This window comes from Halichoeres trimaculatus, unplaced genomic scaffold, assembly GCF_033239565.1.
Source record: "Halichoeres trimaculatus isolate MK-OKI-2021-1 unplaced genomic scaffold, fHalTri1.1 fHalTri1_scaffold_10, whole genome shotgun sequence".
NCBI classification, from domain to species: domain Eukaryota; kingdom Metazoa; phylum Chordata; class Actinopteri; order Labriformes; family Labridae; genus Halichoeres; species Halichoeres trimaculatus.
The window spans coordinates 33,309,623-33,321,396 of NW_027437187.1; the positions used below are offsets into that span (position 1 = coordinate 33,309,623).

The 11,774-nt window shown below is 39.9% G+C and overlaps 1 protein-coding gene across 1 annotated transcript; it reads left to right on the forward strand.

The window, feature by feature from the left end:
• The first annotated feature begins 4,214 nt into the window (after positions 1-4,214).
• Positions 4,215-11,550, forward strand: fezf1 (FEZ family zinc finger 1). The gene is made up of 4 exons (XM_074677916.1): positions 4,215-5,640; positions 6,903-7,037; positions 8,132-8,264; positions 9,853-11,550. The coding sequence occupies exons 1-4, from the start codon at positions 4,840-4,842 to the stop codon at positions 10,086-10,088; spliced, it is 1,305 nt and encodes a 434-aa protein (XP_074534017.1). The 5' UTR covers positions 4,215-4,839; the 3' UTR covers positions 10,089-11,550.
• The last annotated feature ends 224 nt before the right edge of the window (positions 11,551-11,774 follow it).

An 11,774-nucleotide genomic window follows, 5' to 3' on the forward strand; every position in this document is an offset into this window, starting at 1 on the left:
CCGTTGTCCTAAGGCAGGTGATCAAACGGGAAGAAACAAAGTAAAATAACAACACTTATGAGGGGAAACTACCTAAAAACACCCACTGACTTTCCAAAAGAAACAGGCTGCGACAAAATCAGTTTGTATTGAGTTTGACTATGATGACAAACGGACATAATGAGCGGAGCCAGACCAGGAGGCAACAGGTTTGAGGTTTTACAGTCCAACATTAATGAAGAGAGACTTATCAATGCAGTGGGAAGTGCGGGAAGTCCGGTGGTCTGGTCTGTGACTCTAGCTGTCTGTCAGTCATGCAAATTGTTGGACTGAACACGTAACCGGTGTGAGTTGACAAATGCAGCAACAGAGTTGCACTGCAGACGTATCTTGTGTATTTCAGGTGTTAGTTTAGACCTCTTCATCCTGGTTTGGACCTTTAGGCTCAAGGGAGGAAGAGCTTAGGCACACAGATTGGAAAACAGACAACATGCTTGACTAAACAAGCATGTCAGTCACCTGCTTCATAGGCATTCAGTCGTTTGCATTAAAAGCTAGAAGTCTGAGGACTCCACACTCAGGCCTTACCTCTCCATCGACAACCAATTACATAACCAGGACGTCTTGGTCCAACCCCTGGCAGAGATGTTGGAGTCAGTTTCTAAACTGTTGATAGAAACCTATCAGGCGGCTTGCAGTGTCAACCTGTCACTCAAAGAGGCCACGCCCCCAAATATTCTAAACATTAGCATTACACTGTGTAATTTCCCAATTAACAACTCAAATAAGAAAAATGAACACCTGATCATGAATCGTCTATAACCCAACTGTGACAACAGAAAGCAAAGGTGTTAACATTGAGAAGCTTGGAATTTATGACCTATACCGCAGCCTGTCAACAGGGGGAGCTCTATAAATTTTGGCTTCACTTTCTGGGAGCTTTGTTTTGTTTTTCCAAACAATCCATGGATTGTATGGGAAGGGTAAAGGGGAGTGGCTTTGAATTGGTTGCAGTGTGCTATCCCACCACTAGATGTCACTTAACCATGATACTGCTCTTTGTGTATTTAAAATGCTAAAATAGATGCTACTTAGTTTTTAAATCATGACATTTATCCAAACACTATAGATTTAACTAACGTTGTTTTACTATTGTACTCGTATTATTGCTAATTTTGTGTATTATTATAGGTTACACACCTGCTTATTGCTTTTTCAGGTAATTTGATGTACTTTGCAGACTAATTCAACACCTCTAAAGGAACCATAATTTCATAATTAAATCCTTTTATTCATGTACTCAGGGTGAATGACTCATATTTTATAGGACGGTTTTATTTTTGTGGGATTCGATTTGTAAATAATCAACGCTCTTCTTTTACCACTGCAGTAAAAAAAAGGAAACACCTCCTGAACTCAGAGAGAAATGTGAGCTCACTGCTGATCTTTTCATGCTTGGCAGTCTGACACTAAAAAAAGCAGCAATTAAAGGTTAAATTTATGTAATTTATAATACATGCAAAAGAAATTCATACCAACTTAGCATTTAAAGAAGGACATCTTAAACCATTGACCTCCATTCAAAAAAGGCCGTAATCTGAGATTTTTTTTCCTATGTGTTTGTTTTATGTGGATTCAAAAGAACAGAGATTGAGGAAATGTTTTTTTAATAACTGGAAAAATTCACATGGTCTAATTTTATTTAACAAGCTAAACTTAATCTTTTTGGGAGGTTTTGATATTTAACATTCAGCGGTAAAATTGTAGTATTAATATTTGTTTATTGAGTAAATAAATCAATATTCTTCTTCCACAGAAGGAAAGGAGAAAAATCCACTCTGATTGGCCGATTTTGGCATCCACATTGTTTCCATCTTTTAGGTCTAAACATTAAACCCTCTTCAGAATCTATATTTAGGGCTCCACTTTGGTTTTTCAGAATAGATTTTGTGTTGTTTTCAGCTGTGAGTCCTCTCCCCCCGTGTTTCACCTGACTCCTGGAGGTTTCCAAAGGCGTCTGTTTCTGTGAGAGTGTCTGCTGGCTGCCGTCCATCAGCTGCAGCTTCTTTTCTGTCCTCATTAAAATGAGCATCGAGCCTTTTTCTGACAACAAAACGAGTCTGCTGCTGCAGCACGACCAACAAAACTGAAGACACTGTATCCAAACTTAATGGAACAAAAACAGACATGAACACCAGAGATGTCATTTCAGCTGATAAAAATAAATACACAAGATACTCAATGTCCAAATTAGGTGAAGCTTGATTTCTTAAAGCCAAATAATGAGCACCTATTGTTAAAAAAAAATCAAAACATAGATGAGATCAAATCCACAGACTGAAAACAGAAGCAGAATAAAAAGGTTTGATTGAAGCCGGTTTGGCCTGGAGACAAAAATCAGGGCAAAATGTAAACATTTTGCACATTTTACAGACACTGCATTATTTATACCATTTGTTCTCCTTTAATTCATAATACCTCATATCTTCACATGTTAAGGGGTGATTTCTTCTTAGGATAATTACACCACTTGTACCCTGACACGGTTAGATGTCGTGGACATGCTCATAATGAGACACATTCCTCCACACTCTGTATACGCTCTACTCTACAATTCCTCTATTTATTCATTTTTGCATTTATTATGATCACAGTTATTCTTTTTATCAGTAATGAATGTTATTCAATAAATGTTAGGTCTTCTGTGCAGGGATAACAAAGCAGAGAATAAAACTAAGACATTCAATTTCTGATCCTAACACTTCACTTATCCTAAAGACAGGGTGACTAAATGAAGGCATTTAAAATGGACTGTATATTTACACAAGTTAATATTGGCCCATTTCATCTCACACTGTGTTATATAATGATATATTTAATGTGATTTGCTGCATCACAAGTCAGGAGCTCGAATAGCAGGGCCCACTAAAGACTGAGTGTTGAGACATGCAGTAATACACACTAATAATTTATTCAAGGGATTAATCAAAAAAAAAATTAAAACTTTAGGAATATAAAAAAGCAGCATTTGGGCCTTTGAGCATGATTTTTCTATGGACACACACTTAAAGGATAGTAGGATACAGATGTGTTTTTCTTTTCTTTTCTTTTTTTTTTAAATAAATTTAAAATTAAATAACGTATTAGGGGAAGGATCTTTAAAAAAATATCCAAAGGAAATAATTCTTGTAATTTCTGCCAAGTTCTCAAAATGAATAAATAAATAAAAATGAAATGAAATAAATAATAAAAAAAATAAAAATAAAATATCAAGTAATAAAATATTTGGACAGCCAAAAAATGACGATACACATTTAATTGCTTAAAAAAAAATCTGTGGTGCTAGTTGGCTTTTTTTTTTTTTTCTTTTTTTTTTTTTCCAATATTTCAACAGCGAAGTAACTGAAATGCCCCACGAGCATTAAACGTTTCATTAACACGTGACGACTTAATCGCACGTTTAGCGACAAAATCTCAGCAGAAAAATAACACACATTTTTATTCATAAATATATGTATGTTTAAGTATTTTGGCGAGGTGGGTTATAGTCTAGTTTTACGACACAAAAGCTCTTTTTGCGGTAAAATTCTTCTAACTTGATTTCGTTTGAGGGCTATCCTTTATTTATCATAATCAGATGCTTATTCATTTATGTTTTTAACTCTCGAACATGAACTGGTCAGATTTTTCGTTTTGTGAAAAAAGGCCTTTTTCTGGTTTCAGTGAAATTATAAACTGGCAGATTTCCAAGAAGCGTTTTCAGAATTCAGTTACCTTTGAAATATAAAACATTTTTATTTTGTATTGTTCACTATGTCATGACTAATATGTCCAATTTAGGACATTAACAAAGACTCTGTGTTGTGGTTTCTGTGTCATAAAACCTTAGATTTCTCTCCGTGTCTCTCCATATTTTTTATTTGAACCAAATTTCCCACCAGTCTCCGTTTAAAATATGAGAGAACAAACGCGTCCCACACCGTCAGTCTCTGTGAATCATCCTCAGGACTGTGCGCTCCTATCCGCAGTTTTTACAGTCTGCCCTCTGTGCGTAAAGACTTCACAGCCGAAAAATGTGTTGAAATCAGAGCGCGAGTTCGTTCTCGTGTTTCTTCCTGAGCGGAGATCTATCAGTCTGTGTAAAGAGTCTTTTTTTTGCTGCAGATGGATTTCAGCATCTAAAAATCTGCTGCGTAAAAGAAAAGAGGAAAAAAAAAAGGCGCTGGAGTGAAAGTTTGAGAGCCAAAGCCCACCCAGGCTGAGATCGGTGACTTGAAATCCATTTCCCGTTCAATACCTCGATCCGTTTTCTGTCTCAAGTTCACCCTCGTGACAGCTCCGTCTTCTCTGAGGCGTGCGTAAAAGGGCTGGCTCTCAGGAGCGTCCAAAGCTGATGTGAAACTCTGACAGCTCCTGACCTTGCGGCCGCTGCGCGTCTACCGCTCAGCGATTAGAAAAAAATATGATGTCACGCGAAACCACAAGGAGACCTGGGATTTACCAAATACCTTCCAGTTGACCAGGAGTCCTGCCCAGTGAGGGACAACCTCCTCCTCCTCCTCTCCTCCTCCTCTTCCAGCGGCGACAAGTGCAGAGAATCGACGGAGGAGAATTGAGCAAATTATCTACTTTCCCGCTCTCCTTCCTGGACAGTAACGATCGGCAGGTCTCGGCTCTCCGCACGCCGTTATCGAGCGAGTCACGGCCGCCCTGATTGTCGTCGATAAGCGAGGGGAACGGGGCCGGAGATTCGGTGGGGGGTTCCCCGGCAGATGATGCCCTTTCCTGCGGGCCAGTGAGGAGCAGCTCCGACCCCCGGCTTCCCTCCAGCAGCTTCTCGTTGTTGTTGATGCGGAGGTGATGGACGGTCCTCTCCGCCGCCCAGCGGGGATCCTAGGCTCCCCTCCGGCTTCCGGGAGCCAGCCCGCGGGCTCCGACATGCTCACCTCGGGCGGCAGCAGCAGCAAGCCTCTCGCTTTTTCCATCGACCGGATTATGGCCAGGACTCCCGAGCCGAAGTCGATACCTCTCCCCAGCTGGTTCCAGTCCACTCCCGTGGGGAAACCCGACGCGTGTCCGTCCTCACTGCACTGTATGATCCCTCTGGTGCCGCTCGGATACGAGTCGGGACACCGGCTCAGCATTACCGGACTGGATCCGGGCCACCTGGACGCGTCTTCTCTCGGCGCGCCTGCAGACCTGTTGGGTTTCGGTCTGAACTATAAGAACCAGCAGGAGGACTCTGGGAGCCAGAGCGGCCAGTACAAACTCTTCAGACCCCGGGTGGTGAACCAGTCCTCCTTCCCCGCCACCATGGGCACCGTGTGCTACCTGAACTGCAGCGGGGACGGCGGCGCTTGCCCACCCCCGGCCGGCCTGATGAACCTGCACCCCATGGCCTCGTACCTGCTCAGCGCGCGGCACAAAGCCTTCATGGCCGAGAAGAGCAAACCGGGCCTGCAGCAGGCCGGGGAGCGGTTCCCGGTGTCCGGGATGCAGGCCTTCAAGGAGCTGTCTCAGAGTCAGATCCAGCACTACATGAAGGAGCGGGACCACATCCTCTCGGACAAGATCTTCAAGAGCTCGGCTGCAGCAGCCCGGCTCAGCGGATCCTGTCCCGGCAGCAAACCCAAAGTGTTCACCTGTGAGGTCTGCGGGAAGGTGAGGGCACCGTTTCTGACGGTTCTTAAAATCCAGACTGACCCAGATCAGAGAAAGTGAAATCATAAAGGTCAAATCAGAGGTTTATCATTCAGATTCTTCCGGGTTTATCTTTTCTTGGTGAATTAAAAAAAAACAATCTAGAAGTCTCAATTTCTAACTCCCAGTTCAGATAATCCTTTTTTAGAAATTAAAAGTGAAATAAAACGAATCAGCAGGAGATTTCGATGTTGGTGATTATCGGTAGTTGGACGTTAGAGTCCTCAAATTAAAACCATTAAACTGATCTTGATCCCCGAGTGTGTGTGTGTGTGTGTGTGTGTGTGTGAGAGAGAGAGAGGAGGAAGACAGTGAGTGTGTGTGCTGGGAAACTCGCAGTTAGACTCAATATTTTTTTGTGAATAAACAGAAATTTCAGAAAATTTGCACAATGAACTAAAAACAAATTCCACTTTTTATGAACATTTGATGCTTGTGGAAGTTTGATTTTCTTCTTCTTTTTTTTTTTTTATTAGAAATTAAAAGAATGTTTTTCAGATTTAACGTGAAATCGATTCGAAATAAATAGAATAAACTGACAGACAGAAAAAAATATATACACTACATGTTTTCTTTTTTATTTTTCTCAAAAAGAAAAAAAAGCAAAGTCTACTGACTGCAGATCTACGCTTTATTGTAGAAATGCTTGAAGTAACAGGCACCATGTGTTTGATTTATGATTCTTGATGTTAAGATTAGGCTTTATTAAGAAAACTCATTAAACACTAAATCTAAGACTAAGAGATAACATGTGCTGTTAATAATTTAAAATGTTGTACAGGAACATTTGACATTTCTCTAATTCTATGAATTACCGCCCACCCTTGTCCTTTTATTGGACCTGAATAAGCAAACCTGTCAGAGGTAATAACACATAATAATCTTCAATCTGGGACACTTGAAACTGATATTAGCGGAGGTTTAACTGCGGATTATTTACAGTTTGTGATGTTTTAGGAAGCAGAAGGCCAAAATAAATCACTGTTATTCATATTTTCACCTCCAAACGCGCCCCTTTTTTAATTGATAGAGTAAAATAAACCAGTAGAAGTGGTTTATTTTTCATATATTACGGTAGAATAACTGAGAAGCAAAATGACAAATTGCACAATCAGTAGTTTTCATGTTTTAATGCTTCATGTGTTTTTGTATCTCTTTATGTTTTTGTGTTTTTATGACTGTATAACCTAATAAAGGCATTGTCATGTCATGTTTTCTCTCAGGTGTTTAACGCGCACTACAACCTGACACGCCACATGCCCGTGCACACGGGCGCGCGACCGTTCGTGTGTAAGGTTTGTGGGAAAGGATTCCGTCAGGCGAGCACGCTGTGCAGACACAAGATCATACACACTCAGGTAACACTCACACACACACACACCATTTCTGATCTAAAAAAAAAAAAAAAAAAAAAAAAAAAAACATGTTCATATTTACGTCATTTTCCTCCATGTTTGATTTTTTTTCTAGCCCGGAGCAGCAACGATGTTTCTTTTTTTTTCCTGATAAAAAAATTATGTAATATAAATTAAATTTTCTCTGGTTTAAAGCCTATTTATTGAAAAAGAGACATTTTTATCATAATAAAAGTTGAAAAAAATTCAGGACGTTAACAGGTCGTCTTTTCCGCCCAGTAAGAGACCTGTCAATTAATGAATGAGTGACAGATGTAATTTCCAATTATGTTTTCGTATTAGTTGTGGGAGGGACTTTTGATTAGTTATGCTCATCGTTTATGTCGATTTATCAAAGCACCAAAGATCAAGAGCAAAGCCTTCATCACAAAGTCGAACAGAATTTATTAAATCGCTCATGAGAAGAAAATGTATCCAAATTATTTTAATTAGACTCCCCAGCCATTATGTCGTTGAAAACTGGCATTTTAGGTCAAAAGTAGGCTCGTTTTTTTATTCATTTTTTATTTCTTAGTGTAATTTTGGTGCATATGTTTTCATGTTTCCTTTACACCCATCGGGTATTTCTTCATTTGTCTGTTTAAAAAATACGTAACCATTGTCATGAAGCCAAATTTGGCAGATATATTTATAATTATTAGTAAAAGTTGATATCTGATCAGTTTTTATTTTTAGAAAAGATTAGACTTAATTTTGAGGAATCTGATTGGTTGAAAGGGAGAGCCTCGCGCTGCTCTGTCCGTCTGTTTGTGGTGTTTGAGCTCCTCCTGTGGCGCCAAGCCGACACTCCTTTATCACAGAAACACAGAATCCGTCTGAAATATTCCCACACTGATTTATCAACTGTTCTAATCTTCAAGAAATATCAGCAAAATCCTTAATCTAATCTTTTAATGTTTTGGTAAAGCTGTGCAGCTGTGTCTTGGTTCATGTAACTGTCAAATATCGTCTTTAAATTTATTATTATTTTTTGGTTTGTTTTGGTTTCGTGACGACTTTTCCTCCTGATTTTTTTTTTCATTTTGTTGGTTTCGTAGGAAAAACCGCACAAGTGTAACCAGTGCGGAAAAGCCTTCAACCGCAGCTCCACCCTCAACACGCACACGCGCATCCACGCGGGATACAAACCTTTCGTGTGCGAGTTCTGCGGGAAAGGATTTCATCAGAAAGGTGAGAAAATATCTGGAAATTACCTTGCTGTGTGTCAACTTTTTAACTGGAAAAAATGCAAAATGCTTGTTTCTCTTCTTTAACTTCTTTGACTCCTCCACACCAGCCCAGGCCTCTGTTACTTTTCTATGTTGTTGATATTTTCTGGACTAAAAAACAATACATGAGAAAAATTACAACTAAAATGTAGCATTAAAGGAAATAATTATAACTGAATGTGACCAGAGAAAGATTCCAAATTCAGAGTTTGTCAAAAATAAAATATTGTTCATTATGTATGTACTTAGATAGATAGATAGATAGATAGATAGATAGATAGATAGATAGATAGATAGATAGATAGATAGATAGATAGATAGATAGATAGATAGAATACTTTATTGATCCCCGAAAGGAAATTCATGATGTCAATGTCAATGTCAGTTTTATTTATATTGCACATTTTATAGGACAAGCCAGACAAAGTGCTTTACATGAAAAAAATATAATAGAGTAAAAAGCTACAAGTAAGACAACATTAAAAGAGAAACATACAATAACAACAGTAAAAAAAAGAGTAGCGTACACAAGTAAAAACAAGTGACTAACTCAACCAAAGGCAAGAGTAAACAGGTAGGTTTTAAGGTGGGCTTGGAAAGAGGTGAGCCTGGGTGTTTAAAATATAGCTTCACTCTTGTGTATTATCTAATAACAGTTTACTGAAAGAGAATTTAATATCTGACCCTAAAATCTACTGGGATAATAACTCAGATCTGGCTGAATGTCTCTACATCAGTCCATTTCTTTACTTCCTGTCCTGATTGGGTATACAGCAGAGGAGTGGAGGGTAAGGAGAAGCAGGACGGGTCAGCAGCCAATCAAAAGACAGATATTTAGACATTTAACAAGACACACACTGAAAAAATGAGAGCGACTAATTTACCTAAAGTGCATGTCTTTGGGAGGAAACCCATACACAGGAAATAGATTCACACTCCATGAGAAAAGGCCTCCACTCGCTGGTGGAGACAATTTACAAAAAAATACAGGGAAAGTGTGAAAGTGTTAGTCTGAAAAGTTTCAAACATAGAGACTGGAGGGTGACAGCTTAAAGAAAAAAAATGTACCGCCCGCATTGACGACACCTTGAGTTCAGAGTCTTCTTAAAAGCTCATTTGCAGCAGCGAGAGGAAGCTGATTTTCACTTCAGGTGGCAAACCCACTGAGAATGTGACCTCCTACAAGTAATTTGATGTGCATATTATAAATAAAAAAAGCTTTAAGTAGAGACCAGCTTTTAATTTGGACATAAATCCAGCTTCGCTTTCAGCACTAAGTATTAAACTGCAGAGGCTGCCTGTATTTTAATCTTCCATACAAACTGTTGATGCAGTTGTGTTATGCAACTTTTTGCTGTGTTACTAAAAACCCTTAGTTTACTTTTAGTTTGGTGTGTTGGAAATAGTAATGCAGCTTCACCAGGACATGAAAAATTTTGTGAAATGTGCACAGATTAACAATTTAAATGTAATATTGTGGGTCTAAAGCTCACAGATGTAAACAACCTTTCAAAGCTCTCATTTTCCGATTCCTCTTCCTCCTCCTGCAGGAAACTACAAGAACCACAAGCTGACGCACAGCGGGGAGAAGCAATTCAAGTGCTCCATCTGCAGCAAGGCATTCCACCAGGTGTACAACCTCACCTTCCACATGCACACACACAACGACAAGAAGCCCTTCACCTGCCCCACCTGTGGAAAGGGCTTCTGCAGGAACTTTGACCTGAAGAAACACATCAGGAAGCTGCACGACCCGGCTGGCCCGCAGTCGCCCCCGCAGGCCTAAACACTGCTGCTCTGTTTTATCCCAAAAAAAACACCAAAAACCCTCTTCAGGTCCTCCTGTGGGGCCCTGACAGGCCTGGAACTGAACTGAAACTCCTGGTCTGCTGAGTCCTGAGGATGTCAGGGTGAAGATTTTAACTTATCTTGGAACTTTTACCCCCAAAGTAGAGCTAATCCTTCTCTGATGCGACTGAATTTGGCTGTATGCCTGATCTTGTTTTTCTCTTTGCATAATCATTTAATTCAACTCTTTTTGGGCGTTTAAAATTGTTCAAACTCAACTACTAGAAGCTGAGATATCCTGACCTTCATTTCATCTAACCATTCAGACAAGAAATATGCAGATTTATCCTCTATATAGGATTTAAATTGTGCTAAAAAGAAAGGTTTAAAAGGAAATGTGTGACAGTATTTCTAAATCTGCCCTTTTTTGACCTCAAAATCCACTCAGACGAAGTTTTCTGCAGCAGAACTGATGAAATCCAACAGTATTTGCATAATGTCACAGTAAATTTTGAAGCTTAGAGGTGTTAATTTGTCTCACTTGAATGTGAGCAGCCTTTAGAGTCATGCCCTCAAAGTTTGTTGAATTTGGAGAGAAACTTCAGAGATAGCCCGTGTATGAAATCCCCTGCCTGCATCCTCAATGTGACCCGGAAGAAACCCAGAATTAAACCCTGTCCTCGACTCCTCTTGGGCCTGTTGACCCCAGTCTTGACCCCTCATCTTGAACTTGACCCTGCAAACACATTAGGATGCTCCCTCACCCCTCCAGGCCCCCCTGCAGTGCCCCTTTCTGACCCCTGACCTCTGACCCTGAAGCTGGCCTATAACTGACCCAAGGAAACCTCTCTGGCTCTGGCTGTGACGTGTCTGACACTCTGGACTCATTGTGGAGTGAGGACGAACTGAACAAAACTGAAACTTTTCTCCAGTTGTTGGCCAGTTATCTTGAAAAACAGCTAATTATTCTATCGTAAGTCCTGACGCGTTTCATCAATTTTCCGTTGCATCTCAGGATGTGAGATTGATGAAGACCGGAGATGTTGCAGAGGTGAAACACATTTCTGACTGAATTCTTATCTACGTTATGTGCGTCGCAAAATGTTAAAAATAAAAGTCTTGAACTTGGTGAATACTTTGACAAATTAATTTCAATCTGGAGACCCCATCATCCATGACATCCTGGTACTTTGAAAATGATTGTACTTAAGTGCCCTGGTGTGCAAATCACATTGAACAGTTTTTTTTAGCCTGTAATACTTAAACATAAACACCACAGGAAAATCATGCAGACAACTGAAGCCAGCACATGTAGAACAGAATTTATCAACTCTACTGCATCCATCCATTCATCATGAATTTTCCTGGCTTTTACCCTGGGTTAGTGTTTCTTTGCGGCTGCTGGGAAAAATTCCAAAGTTGCGTTCACACATGCTGATCGCCTGAATGAAATCTGGAAATCCTCAGAAGTTTTGTGCACATGTGAAAGGGGACCAATTCTGTTGAAGTCGTTTGTTTTTCCTTCAACTTTTTTACCTGCTGTCACACATCAGCTCCTGACCTCTTTCTAAAAACGTTTCCTGACATCTATCTGGAAAAAGTCCTGATAAAGTTAGGGTTAAAATTCTCATGTTTGAGTTCACACATGAGCTTAAATTGGAAAGTTTCAGGAGTTTTGTGCATG

Coding starts and splice junctions, on each gene's coding strand:
- fezf1 (XM_074677916.1), top strand. CDS start 4,840: ATGGACGGTCCTCTCCGCCGCCCAGCGGGGATCCTAGGCTCCCCTCCG. Junction 5,641..6,902: donor CCTGTGAGGTCTGCGGGAAG/GTGAGGGCACCG, acceptor GTTTTCTCTCAG/GTGTTTAACGCGCACTACAA. Junction 7,038..8,131: donor ACAAGATCATACACACTCAG/GTAACACTCACA, acceptor TTGGTTTCGTAG/GAAAAACCGCACAAGTGTAA.